The sequence below is a fragment of the Telopea speciosissima genome, chromosome 1 (genome assembly GCF_018873765.1).
Source record: "Telopea speciosissima isolate NSW1024214 ecotype Mountain lineage chromosome 1, Tspe_v1, whole genome shotgun sequence".
Lineage (NCBI taxonomy): Eukaryota > Viridiplantae > Streptophyta > Magnoliopsida > Proteales > Proteaceae > Telopea > Telopea speciosissima.
The window spans coordinates 28336235-28351166 of NC_057916.1; the positions used below are offsets into that span (position 1 = coordinate 28336235).

Genomic DNA, 14932 nt, shown 5'->3' on the forward strand with positions numbered 1-14932 from the left:
GGAAATTTTGAGAGCTTGAGATTTATAGGAGCATGGGAAACCTTTGGAAGCCTTTAATACTCATCCAAAATTAATGGAATGGTCCAGTCCCTAGTAAGTGACAATTAATAATTGATAATAATCTTGATTGAAAGAGAATGATGCCAAACAAGAGGTGATATAGTTTCTATAGAAGAAACAAAACACAGAAGGCTCCCCGTCATTGCGGGTCCGAGGAGGTTCAATAATGTACGCAATCTTACTCTTGCTTTCACATAGAAACTGTTTCTTGTGTGTACGGAAAACAAAATCCACTTAATAAGAAGAAGAATATGGCATGACAAATGCACAAGGAACCCGGAGGAGGATCATAATGTACACAGCCTTACCTGCTATTACAAAGAGATTGTTTCTAGCATGAGGGAAAACAAAACCCAATTAATACAACATTACAAATGCATCAAGCCCTTTGCTATCCACAAAAATTCAACGTCCTCCAGAGAGTATCGATTCTGAAACTGATGTTGATTGAGTACTTCTCTTCCCCAGAGAAGAAGGATACGACATGGCAAAATCATCAAAGCCTTGATCGCTACCTACATATGTTACGCCACCAACATTCAGACTAAGAGTTGACAACTCTGGTAGAGGAAGTTCTCCCTCCAAATACTGCACTACTTGTCTCATAGTTGGCCTTCCTGTTGGAATGCAATTAGAACAGAGCAATCCAAGCTCCAACACAAGCTCCATTTCCTTCGCTGCATAATTAATTCCCAATTTTGGATCCACAGTGTCAAGAACCATACCTCTGCTCCAGCAAGAGAAAACCCTATCCACTAACACCAGATCCTCTGCTGATGCTATGGGTTCTATTGGCCTTCTCCCACAAGCAACTTCCAATATAAAAGCCCCAAATGCAAACACATCTGTGCTAGGGTTGGCCTTGCCGGTTCTTGAAAGTTCTGGGGCAAGATAACCCAGCGTTCCAACTATATGTGTTGTTTGAGGATCAGATCCATGATCATACAATCTTGCAAGTCCAAAATCTCCTAATCTTGCATTCATTTCCCCATCCAATAGAACATTACTGGACTTTACATCTCTGTGAATCACAACCTGCTCCCATTCTTCATGTAGATAAAACAGTGCAGATGCTACACCTCGAATAATTCGAAACCTCTGAACCCAATCCAGCACCGGCATGAATGGATCGAAGAGGTACTTGTCTAGGCTTCCATTAGGCATGAATTCGTATACCAAGAGAAGTTCTCCTTTACGCCGGCAATACCCCAAGAGGGTTACTAGATTCCGATGTCGTAATTGACCGATGCTAACGATCTCAGCAACAAATTCTTTCATCCCTTGTCTTGATTCATGTGAGACTTTCTTCACTGCAACTTCAATTTTGGAGCTGGGTAACACACCTCTATAAACCCTACCAAACCCACCAATACCCAGAAGCTCCTTCTGCTTAAACCCATTAGTCGCCATATACAGATCTTTATACTTGAACCTATGAGGTCCATAATCGAGTTCCCATTCTTCAAGCACTTCTGCAAATTTTCTCTTCCGTTTCACTATAGACTGGATCCCAAATACCGACACCAACACTAAAACAACGGCAATTACAGGTAGTCCGATGGTCATCAGGGGTGATCTCTTCTTGGGTCCTCTTTTGGGAAGTTTGGGAAGTTGGGAGAGATTAAGGTCTTCTGCTTGTCCGTTCACCTTGAAACTCCATCCCAACACACAGTGGGATGTGAGAACGGAACCGGTAGCAGATGAGAAACCGACGAACATGGTCTCCTTCATAACCGGAAAAAGATCGAGAGACCGTGATAAAAGGGGAGCAGGTTTAGGATCACCGATTGGAGCTATTGATACATTGAGATACTTGTGGACACCATCGTAATTCACCCAGACTTGCATGGCGTGGCCACTGAAGAGGCTGAGGTTCTCAGACCGACCGTTCTTATCCAAATAGGTTACCGGAATTGAAGCCACAGAGGTCAATCCATTGATGTCGATACCGACATGGTTGTCGTTGATATCATTGAACTCCTTGCTCTGTATGGTGTCGAGCTCGACTGCGAAAACATGATTGGTTGAATTACCCACGTTGGACTCATTGAAGAGGCCAAGATATTGGCTTGGAAGAGCACCAGGAAGGCCTTTTGTGGGTGCAATGACAAAGGCGATCCCATGACCACTCAAATCGGGATATGGGGGAATGATGGCAAAGACAAAAGTGGTAGAAAAGGAAAAAACAGAGGTGGCACCGGAAGAGGAAGAGGAAGAGGAAGGGTAAAGGAAGTGAATAGGATCATTGTAGAAAGCATGGCCTTTCTGTTGCCTGGTGGTGTTGGTCAGCAGAAGAAGGCCTTTGGATGTGATCTGGGCTAGGCCGTCCAGCTTCAGGTTACTTCCTGTGAAACCATTGTAGGTGAAACTAACTTGTTCACCTTGTGAGGCTACTGATCCAATTCTGGCGATGAGGAACAGAACAGTAAGCTTGAAAACAGAAAACATGGCGGCTTCCGGATTCTCGAACCTCTGTGAACTCATCATTCCATTTTCTTGGTGCTTTGATTCCATCTGTTAAAAGGAGACGAACTTAATAAACATGTATGAGTACATCTTGACTTACTAGAATTAGGGGTTAACATTTAGTTGGGTGGTGGTGAATGTTCACGAATACGATTTCCAGCGGTTCAGATGGAACATTTCCATTAAATGAAGTATCTTTTCCTTTTGGTAGACATTAAATGAAGTATCGACGAAGGGTAATGCCGTGGTATTACGGGAATTGAAAGTTAAGAGGTTGATGGGTCAATCAAAGCGGCCAATGGTCAATTAAGTGACCGCTAAAGTCAATGGGTGTGGGATCTCTTATGGGAAAAAGATTTCTGTCGGCCAGTGCAAATTGAAGGTCGCAGACCGGAATGGTCTCAAGTCGTCTCAACTCTCAATCAGGTATCAAAAATCGGAGAACTGGATCGGTAAACGGCTTATTTGTATCGGAATTGATTGGGACTGATTTTGATTTCTAGCGTTCTGAATCGAATATACACTAGATTACTTCAACTTCTGTCATTTCAGGTCAATTCTAAAGTTATTCAAACTGATTCCATTCGATTCAAATCAGAATTCGATAATTGGCACGACCGATTCCGTCACCGATTCCTGATTTTAAAACCTAGCTTTCAATTAACCACCAAAAAGTCATTGGGTATGAGACATCTTGTGTCAAAAAATTCCATACGTAGAGACAAAACTCTCCCTTTCCTTCGAGGAAAATATCCGGATTCTTTCCCATATTATTCCCTTCTTATCACATGCGGGCCCTAGTAGTGTCTCCCGGCTCGTGGTGTTCATACAATGGAAGAGAAGGTAACTGGTTATAGGTATGCCACGTGTCACTAGTTAACATACAATGGACACTAGTTCATGTCCTTGTACAAGATGTTTACACTCTATTTTTGGTCTATTTCGATCAATAGACAAATAGATCGAAATCTATTTATGTCAAAACTGACTTGTTAGTAAGTGATCGAAAAACGGTCAGTGACTGAAAACAGTCAGGCAAAAAACGGTCAATGATCGAAAACGGTCAGTTCCGTAAAAAACGGTCAATGATCGAAAATGGTCAATGACCGATAAACGATCAGCGACTGACGAACGGCCAGTGACTGGCGAACGGTCAGCAAAATGGTTGCAACCAACTCTCAAAGAAGTGGGTAGTTATGAAACTACCTAGTATGCCATGAAATGGATTCCTTTGAATTTGAAAAAAAAATGGGAAGGTGGTGTAGGAGATTATGAGCAGTTGTGTAACCAACTAAAGAGTTCAAATTCAAATTCAAAATGAGAAATGGAAGTTGCTGGAATTACCTACAACTCAAGATTTTGCAAGTTTAGTCTATATATAATATTTTCATCTTTTACTTAGGGGGGGATCAACATTTGGAAGAGGCATCATGTTCTGCACATCAACAGGCTACTTGACATCATATTGACATCTGTAGGCCAGAAACGAAGACATCATGTTATAGCATCAGTACGCCAAGGCAACCATGTGATCTACCAACATCTGTAGGCCAGGGGCATCATGTTATCAACATCAATAGGTTTGAAACACTGGGCATCATGTTCAATATCAACAGGTCATTAGTACCATGTTATCAACATCAGCAGGCCAGGAATGGAATGTTGATCTACCATTTTCTTTTGTTTTTTCTTTCCTTCTTTCCTAAATCAATATCAATATCAATATCTTTCTATCTTCCTCTTCTTAGCATTGCAATCTTTGCATTTGTTTTGAAAAGTCATTGGATTACCAAGGCATTGGTAGAACCCACTCTTTGATTCAATTCACTTTATGGAATAGGTTCCTCATCCAACAACAGTCTGCAGACCGAAGAAATTTGGGGGAAACAATTTGGCACGCCCAGTGGGACACCAGCCAGAATTGAATCTTATTGCCAAGAAGAAGAATTGTTGATGAAGGGGATCCAATCCCGAATCAGGCACTGAAAGGTGCTCAACTGGGGGCAAATCCCATTGCAAAAATGGTCAGACCGAAAACGGTCAGTTCGATCAAAAACGGTCAATAATCAAAAACGGTTAGAAACGATCAATGACCGAAAACGAGAGTCTTATGCAACTACATATGGACTTTATAGCATCGTCCACAGTGGTTGCAGGGGGCATTGTTTACACCCTATTTTCGGTCAAGACAAATAGACCGAAATGTATTTATGTCAAGAGTGACTTGTTAGTAAGTGATGGAAAAACGGGCAGTGACTGAAAACAGTTAGAAGCAGTCAGGCCGAAAACGGTCAATGATAAAAAATGGTCAGCTCGGTCAGAAACGGCCAATGATTGAAAACGATCAGAAAAGGTCAATGACCGATAAACGATCAGCGACTGACGAACGGTCAGCAAAGTGGTTGCAACCAACTCTCAAAGAAGTGGGTAGTTGTGAAACTACCTAGTATGCCATGTGTAGACACTGAATTTTGTCACCCCCCGGCGATGATGACGACAAGACACGGACAGACATCGGTATCTCTCTCAAGAAGGACTCTTGTCCCTACATCTGAACCAAATCACCCTAACATCCCTAAAATGACTTATCAGACCCTTTTACTAAACGCTAAAGGAGGTACTGCTCACCCTCCCCCACCACGGTGGTCCCGCTAGCCGGTTAGCAGGCCGTGGGGGTCTAAGGGGGTAGGCAGCCCCCCTGCGGGGGGTGTAGGGGGGCGAAGCCCCCCGACAGAAAATTTTCTGTAGAGTCAGAAGGGAGACAAAAATCCAAAAAGACCAAGCCCATGGGCCCAGATAGAACCCCTTTAGAACCCATTTCAGGCCAAAAAACAAAGGAAAAAAGGCACTGCGCTCCCACGGCGCCATGAGGGGGTGTAACGTCAGCTTGCTGACGTCACCCACAGCGCCGTGGGGGATTTATCTAGCTAGGAGAGAGAAGGGGCCCCTCCCTATAAATAGGAGGGTCCCCCTCCCTCATTTCCCAAGCTTTTCTCGGGTAAGGAGACCTTCCAGGGCTTGTTTTGCCCCCTTTTCATTCTCTTTCCCCCCATCTTTTCCGCATGAGTATGTGAGCGAGTGGAGTTCTTCGACCTGGGTAGATCCTTCGGTTATCCATCCAAATATAGAGCGATTCGCTCTTAGATATTGTTATCCCATCGAGTGTACGGATAACGAAAAACCCCCTTCACTAGTTATTCTGCATCGTATACGGATAACGAGAATCTCTTATATAGCCGTTACTCGCTCGAAGTCCGAGTGACAAAACTCATCTCGTATAGCCTCATTCTGTCTGACAAGAGAGAGACAAGCCGATCGTCCGTCTCCACCTGAGCCGTGGGACATCACATATTTCGCCCTCGGTGCGCTTTCATTTATTTTTTGCATTTCTAGACATGTATCTGTCTCTTTCCCTATCATTATTTTTGGCATAATGTAGACAATTAAAGCAACTTGTTTAGTGTACATAATAAATGATTTTTTCTTTCTTTATCAATATTAGTGCATCATAACTTAGCCTTACATGTTAGTATATGATATATTATCAAGGGAGAATATTCGAAAACCAACATATAGTAGAAAGACCGATTTATCCGGGCGAGGTGGGTGCCTAACACCTTCCCACCCTTGTAACCTGACTACTTACCCTGAATCTCTGACCAGACCATATGGAATCACATAGCCCTTTCCGCTAACCCCGGATGGGGCTACACCCATTGGGTCCTAGGCCCTAATCCTAGGTGGCGGCTCCATTTCTTTATAAAGCATGATCCTAATCCCCATGATGATATATCGGAACGATACACCGTTATTCATCGAAGCCAATCTTTGTCGCCAAGAGGCTGAGGAACCCTCGTCCCGAGGACCATGGTACTTACACAATGAAATGGGTTTCTTTGAATTTGAAAAAAAAGTGGGAAGGTGGTGTAGGAGGTTATGAGCAGTTATGTAACCACCTAAAGAGTTCAAATTCAAATTCAAAATGAGAAATGGAAGTTGTTGGAACTACCCACAACTCAAGATTCTGTAAGTTTAGTCTATATATAAGATTTTCATCTTTTACTGAGGGGGGGATCAACATTTGGAAGAGGCATCATGTTCTACACATCAGCAGACTACTTGACATCATATTGACATTTGTAGGCCAGAAACGAAGACATCATGTTATAGCATCAGTAGACCAAGGCAACCATGTGATCTACCAACATCTGTAGGCCAGGGGCATCATGTTATCAACATCAGTAGGTTTGAAACACTGGGCATCATGTTCAATATCAGCAGGTCATTAGCACCATGTTATCAACATCAACAAGCCAGGAATGGAATGTTGATCTACCATTTTCTTTTTTGTTTTTTTCCTTTTCTTTCCTAAATCAATATCAATATCAATATCTTTCTATCTTCCTCTTCTTGGCATTTCAATCTTTGCATTTGTTTTGAAAAGTCCTTGGATTACCAAGGCATTGGTAGAACCCACTCTTTGATTCAATTCACTTTATGGAATAGTTTCCTCATCCAACAACGGTCTCCAGACTAAAGAAATTTGGGGGAAACACAAGGACATGATTCGGACTCCCTACATCTGAACACTCCCCCTAATAAATTAAAGAAAGAGGAACGAATGATCTCCATTTCTAATGTGGCTTAGATTACTTGAAAATTGGATCAATAAAATATTTGTTATTATCGTATAGATGATCCCAACCATCAGATTGTAATATCCTGTATAACATTTTGAGCTTCCAAAATTTAACAACCCTTATGAAGCTTATCAACCCCTATAGCAATTGTACATATGGAGGGAGATGAGCCCACCAAGATGATTCTCTTTGTTGTCTAACATTGTCAATATATATCAGAAGCACTAACTAATAAGTTGTACATACTAATTCAAAAGATTAGTTATAATTATTTTTCCATTTCGCATCTAAAAATTAACTACTCTTGGGAAGGCAAGATGACTATTCAAATATTCATCAACTATCCAACTTAATTGCATCGGATGAAGGAAGAGAGAGAGAGAGAGAGAGAGAGAGAGTTGTAGCCTTGAAGACAAAATGGTCAAATTGAAAGAAATTTTTTTTGTTAGTTTTAAGAAAGAATTAATTTATCGACTATGCTTTTATTAATTATTAAATTTATTGACTTATTTAATCAACTAGGTATTTCAAAAAATGATTAGAGTCGTCGAATTTATAGTTCACCCTGATCGAGTCTACTTGACTCTTGACCAAGTTTTCCAAAATTTTGACTTGATTCGGGTGACTAGCTCGAGTTAAAACCTGATTTTCAAACTATGATATTAAGTGGATGTTTTTTCTGCCTCTAAGGGCATATAAAGTGCCACTATAACCCATCAAAAATCCGCCACTAAATGTGGCACTAGTATTACTTTGTACTTTGTAGCAATATTAAGTTCAGCCCGTGTAGAGACCTTTAGAGGCGGAAGTTATAGCGCCACTAAAGGTTAAATTTTTGGGTAAATTACTCCTCCCTCCCCTCCATGATGCCGGAATGATAAACCCCTCACCTGGGTATTGGGTAATAACTCTCCCCTCCCCGGAACTCAAAAGATTCTATCAATCGTACCCATTCCGTAAAAAATGGTTGTTAAGTGATGACATCACCCAAAATATTTTCATTTAAACCCTAAAATGCCCTTATTATACTGATATACCAATAATACCCCCTAATAACAATAGAGAAAATGAACCCAAAATCTCTTCTTCTTTTCGTTCAAACATTCCAGCGAAAGTTCTCCCTTTCGTTCAAACACTCCGGCAGAACCAGCGAAGATATTCTTCACTTCATTCGAACACTCCGACGATATCAAAGATTACGAATCTGATATGGGAGGATTAAAAAAGAAAGGAAACAGCAACACTATCAAATTCTCTTCAAATGCTCGGCTTGTAACATGATTACTAAACTTCTCTTACGTTTCTGAATTTGGAGTCTTAGAATCAAGAAATGGATAGTCAGTGTAACCGATTACGGGATCAGGTAGGTAGAATGTTGCTCTATTCTGCATGTTAAGAGAAGCATTGAGCTCAAACCTCCTTGGCAAGTCTGGATTGGCCAAGAACAAGCGACCATAAGATTTATAAATCCAAGGGGATTCATTACATTCTTTTGCTGGAACAAGTGACCATAACTCTTGGTGGATTCTAGTCCAATCCCACCCCTTATTGAATAACCCTAATCTAAAGAATAAAAATCAAAGATAGATGGGAGTGAGAGAAGAACCCTAATCGCCGAGATGGTAGTTGCAGGTCCAAGCCGAGCCGAGATGGGAGTTGCAGGTCCAAGCTGAGATGGGATGGGAGTTATAGGTTCAAGCCGATATGGGAAATAAGTTGTAGGTCCAAGCCAAGGTGGGAGTTGCATATCCAAACTGATTTGAGTTGCAGGCGGTTTCAGCTCCTCATCTTCGATTTTCTCTTTTTCAAGGGTTGAAGACGATAGGAAAAAGAGAAAGAAGTAACCTATTTGGATCCCTAGAATATTTTAACACTTAACTTTAGAGGGTAATTGTAAGTACCGTGGTCCTCGGGACGAGGGTTCCTCAGTCTTATGGCGACAAAGATTGGCTTCGATGAATAACGGCGTATCATTCCGATATATCATCATGGGGATAAGGATCATGCTTTATAAAGAAATGGAGTCGCCACCTAGGGTTAGGGCCTAGGACCCAATGGGTGTAGCCCCATCCGGGGTTAGCGGAAAGGGCTACGTGATTCCTTATGGTCTGGTCAGAGATTCAGGGTAAGCAGTCAGGTTACGAGGGTGGGAAGGTGTTAGGCACCCACCTCGCCCGGATAAACCGGTCTTTCTACTAGATGCTGGTTTTCGAATATTCTCCCTCAATAATATATCTTATACTAACATGTAAGGCTAAGTTATGATGCACTAATCATGACAAAGAAAGAAAAATCATTTACTATGTACACTAAAACGAGTTACTTTAATTGTCTACATTATGCCAAAAATAATGAGAGGAAAAGAGACAGATACCTGTCTAGAAATGCAAGAAATAAATGAAAGCGCACCGAGGGTAAAATATGTGATGTCCCACGGCTCAGGTGGAGACGGACGATCGGCTTGTCTCTCTCTTGTCAGACAGAATGAGGCTATACGAGATGAGTTTTGTCACTCAGACTTCGGGTAGAGTAACGACTATATAAGAAATTTTCGTTATTTGTGTACAAACAGAATAACGACTGTGAAGGGGGTTTTTCGTCATCCGTACACTGACAGGATAACAATACCCAAGAGCATAATCGCTCTATGCTTGGATGGGTAACCGAAGGATCTACCCAAGTCGAAGAAATCCACTCACTCACATACTCAAGAGGGAAAGACGGAAGAAAAGAGGGTGAAAAGGAGGGCAAAACAAGCCCTGGAGGGTCTCCTTACCCGAGAAAAGCTTGTCTTTTGGGGTAGGGGGACTCTCCTATTTATAGGGAGAGGTCCCCTCTCTCTCCTGGCCAAATAAGTCCTCCACGGCGCCGTGGGGGGCTTTTCTACGGCGCCGTAGGTGACGTCAACAAGCTGATGTCACACCCCCTCATGGCGCCGTGAAAATCCGGTACACACCCCCACGGTGCCGTGGGAAGGAACCTACGGCTCCATGGAAGGAACCCACGACGCCATGGGAAGGAGTCCACGGCGCCGTGGGGGGGAGGGTGAGCAATATCTCCTTCAGCATTTGGTAAAAGGATCTTATAAGTCATTTTAAGGATGTTAGGGTGATTTGGTTTAGATGTAGGGACAAGAGTCCTTCTTGAGAGAGATGCCGATGTCTGTCCGTGTCCTATTGTCATCATCACCGGGGGATGACAAAATTCAATGTCTACAATAATATCGTCTTTTTATCTTATAGGGTAATATGGTCTTTTTCTAACACTTAACTCTTAGGGGGTAATATGGTCTTTTATCACTTAACAGCCATTTTTGACAGAATGGGTACGATTGATAGAATCTTCCGAGTTCAGGGGAGGAAGAGTTATTACCCAATACCCAGGGGAGGGGTCTGTCATTCGGGCATCATCGAGAGGAGGGGGGAGTAAATTACCCTAAATTTTTTATTAAAAAAAAAGTATATTGAAACGGAATATATTTGCCTATGCTTTTAAAAAAGTATTACCCTTTAGCAATTACCTGCGGTAATTTACCGCTGCGAAAAAAAAAAAAAAAAAAAAAAAAAAAATTTACCGCCGCAAAATCTACGTTTTGATATGAAAAAGAATCTTTTTTGTACACAAGTACACAACCAATTTGGTCTCGGATAAAGTATTCATAAACTAAAACTACAACGTTAGAACACTCACACTTCCGAAATAAGAAAAGTTATTGAAAACAAAAACAATCATATCCATCCAAGTTTCACTTGCTAAAGACAAATTAAATAACAGTCAAACTATTCATCCAAAAAAATATAAAATAACAGTCAAATTCATGACTTCGTCACATAAATATTTTGTAGTATTTTGTAGTAGCCTCGTTAGACCGTACATCTCGCTTGGTATATCCAAATGATAGGTAGGAGTATAAACCGAAACATTCTGGAGCTACAAAGACAGTTATTAAATCGTTAGCACCACATAAAAACATTCTTCCTAGAATAGTTGTTAATACGAATAACAGAAAATCTGAGAATTAATACATGAAAAATAAAGAAATTGAAGTCTAGTTCTCCATCATTTTCACTCTTCATGCATCGATGCCCTGCAAAAACACAATTTCTCCTTTAGCACAAATTGACCTGGACACACTCACATGATACTGACAAAGCCTGGTTTGATTTGAACATTGCATACGGTCGTGCATAGACAATGTGCCCACACTAAAAACCAGCAAGCTTACCAATCAATAAAGGATCATTAATTTAGCAGAATGAACAGCCATCACCAGACATTAAGATGAAACACATTACCTTTCCACAGACTGAACAGCTGCCACTTCTCTCCAACCATTCATATTAACAACCAAGGTGGAACTGGTGAGAACATTTTTTCAGTATATTCTGCAAATAAAATTGCAATGAAGAATCAACAGAATTTAAGAGTATTAGTTTCATGAACTGTTCATCTATAAGAAATGAAGAGTACAAAAGATAAAAACGGCGAACTCTTTGTAGTATTATAAATTGTTGGTACCCAAAAGAGGTGAAATTTCTGAAGTTTATAACAAGTGATCCACAATATTTATGGCAAACTATATAGAATAGCATCTTTTTCCCTAACTAAAGCAGAGACATTAAGCAAGACTAAAATAACTAAACCAAAAAAGATAAAGGCTACATTCAAAAACTATACCCTCAAGACGTAGAGAAGAAATCTTCATCGGCTGCAGATGAATAAACATACCCAACTACACCCATCACTTCTGCCAAAAAGTGCTTCAGTGAGGACTAACAGCGTTCTTTAGATCCCCCAATCAAAATCTGATCATTCCATTTGTCTCCCGCACTTATAGATTCTTGATCTGCATCTGTGTCACTCTAAGTTGCTCAAATCCCTTGTGTTAAAGACTTGAGCCCTTTTCATGTCTTGAGACAAGCCCATCATGCTGCAAACGGAAACATCTGGGATCAATATCACAAGGCAAAGGCCTTGGAAGAGAACGGTACATGTCTGACAAAGAATTGTTGATTGAGATTTTGAAGTCAAAGAAGTAACCCCCTGTCTGAATTCTGGAAGCTCATCCAGAGTTTTGTCACTGAACCGCCTTCTGTCTCTCACCGGTATCTTCATGCTCAACCTGACAAGGCAAGAGTTTGAGGATATTTCAGTTGGTTAATAGCCATGACAAGATTTGATAAACATGCACAGTAATATAATTAAATAGATAGCCTGTCTTTTACATAATCTCCAGTCATCAATGACAGAGCAGCCAAGTTGTATGATCAATTAATAAAGTCTCTTGCAGAAAGCATGGTGAAAAAAAATGTATGATTTCAACTCAAGGCATTACCTACAATTAAAAACTAGAAAATGGTGCTATTTTTTACTATCCCATGACACCACCAGCGAGGAGACCTTCCCAATGGAAGGTGAGAACCAAGCAATGTTAATGTTGGTGGTTCACATAGAACAGTTAGTGGGAAAATCCAGAAAAAGAAGAGTAAGAATAAAACTATATTCGACTAAGAAATAAATAGAAAAACTTTTTCACCGTATTTCCGATATCAGCTAAAATCTAACAATAATTTCAGTTAAGAACCAATCAAAGGCATGAACCACTCTATACTGAGCAACAAACATGTACATCCAACACCAAATACGGTAGCCATGATGTGGTAGAGCACAATTACAAATTATGAGAGGCCTTTTGTACTATTATCAGCCTAGCTGATAGATTGAAAGCAAGGTGGTACAATTCAAATGGAGATGTAGCATGTGTGCAGTGTCATTTAAATGGAGATGTACCACGAAAAATTTCTGGCTTTTCTTACCACTCTTAATGTAGTTAATCAACTGAGCAGTAATTTCTCCCTGCTCCCTTATAGCATCTCTTATTTTGGAGAAAGCTAGATGACCAATGAAGCTTAAAATAAACATATTGTCCTATAAAAAATAAAGAGACTCAAGACATAAAGAGAATACAACTATAAGATGCTATTGATATGCCGGTTGGAGATACCAAACTAGAGTGAATTTAGGGCCTCATAGAAACCAGCACAATTCTAGGATTAATACTAACTTGATATAACCCATACCTACCAAACCATTACACCAGGACAGATGGCAGTATACATATACCAGACTAGCGGAGTGAGCTTCAACTTCGTCATCATCAGGATCATCATCCTCTAAAGGATAAGGGTATGAATTAGTTGTATCATCATCTTCATCCTTCTCTGCTACATTCACGGGATGAGACTTATTGGGAAATTTGTTGCAAAAGTGACCCTTCTCGCCACAATTGCGACACACGATGTTCTTCAACAAATCATTGTCACTATTAACTTCCGGCTTTTTTCTTCCACTCTGCGAGATTCAGGTTTCTTTTCTTCAATCCATGGTGGAGGTCTATAAGTTGAAGGAGTCTTAAGCATATTCTTTAAATAAATTTACTTCTCTTCAGCGGTCTTGGCATAAGCCAAGCCACATCAATGGACTTGAAATCCATGTTAGCCAACTCTAATTGAATCTCAGTACTCAGGCCACTGATATATCTCAGAACCCATTGCTGGTTTGTCTCCCGAAGTCAACACCTCGAAGATAATTTGAGGAACTCTATCGTATAGGTATCCAAATCCTTGTTGTCTTGATGAAAATTGAGCAATTTGTGAAATAGTACATTTTTGTAATTAGGAGGAACGAACTTTTCGTTCAAAATCTGCTTCATGACCTCTTAAATTACTTAAGTGACTTAAGTGTTGTGGCCGGCTCTCTTTGCTAGTGGTCCCCATCTCATACTTCAATAATATATAGAAACTTGTATGGGAATACAACAACATATCATAAACTAAATCATTGAAAATTGAAAGCTGGACATGCAGATAAAGAGAAAGCTGAAAAGCTCAAAGAAAGAAGTAACTTTATTGATGTATATTAGTATGCATCCATAACAGCAATGGTAAGAAACTAATTCCTAGCTTAATGCTATCTATAATATAAGAGTGACTAATTAATCCTAAAACAAATATGAGAAGAACTGAAATAAAAGGGAAAATGAAGAAGAAAGTGAAGTATTGGACAGTGAGAGTGAAGAGTGGAGAGCACAGTGTAGACTGTACAGTGCAATGAAGTTGGATGGAAATACTGTGGGTGCATTAGAGGAAGAGTTACATGGAACCTGAGAGAGAGAGAGAGAGAGAGAGAGAGACGAGCTAATGGGTTGAGCTGTTACTTCAAACCTCTTTTTGCTGTAATGAATCAGAGACACCAACCACCGCTAATACCCGAGAGGGGCCAAGCCATATATAATCACCTTTTTATAGACGTGTTATTTTGTTATAATAATCCTCTCGGTCCTCAATCAGCCTATCCAGAGTCTCCGGTCCCCACATATTGTTCTCCTTCCACTGCACAGCCATTCCCATGAGCTAACATCACAAGAGTTCCAACTCCCGAGTCTCTGCTCCATCCAAATTCCAAATCCATCTCATGATCCCACTCATCCACAGGTCTACAAGTCTGCAATATAATTGCCTAAGCGCTTAGGAAGGATCTAGAACGCCTTGAAAACTATGATCTGTACGGAGGAGTGTTGTTACATATAATATGGTACCTTCAATATTAATTGACATTTCTTGATTTCTGAGTACCACCAAATAAAAATTAGTACAACTTTTTTTTTTCTTGATTACCATATTTCAACATGTGAACCTTAAATTTGAGGAGGCATAACAGCAATTTCTTCACACCCACAGGTTGCCCATGCTGGCTGGTCCATGCCT

The 14932-nt window shown here is 40.5% G+C and overlaps 1 protein-coding gene across 1 annotated transcript; it reads right to left on the reverse strand.

The window, feature by feature from the left end:
• Positions 1-465: 465 nt before the first annotated feature.
• On the reverse strand, positions 466-2574 carry LOC122642472 (L-type lectin-domain containing receptor kinase IV.2-like). Its single transcript, XM_043836002.1, has one exon. It carries the CDS (start codon positions 2572-2574, stop codon positions 466-468), a length of 2109 nt encoding a protein of 702 aa, XP_043691937.1.
• Between the last annotated feature and the right edge of the window lie 12358 nt (positions 2575-14932).

Excerpts from the sequence above, each read along its gene's own strand:
- LOC122642472 (XM_043836002.1), bottom strand. The coding sequence starts at position 2,574 with ATGGAATCAAAGCACCAAGAAAATGGAATGATGAGTTCACAGAGGTTC.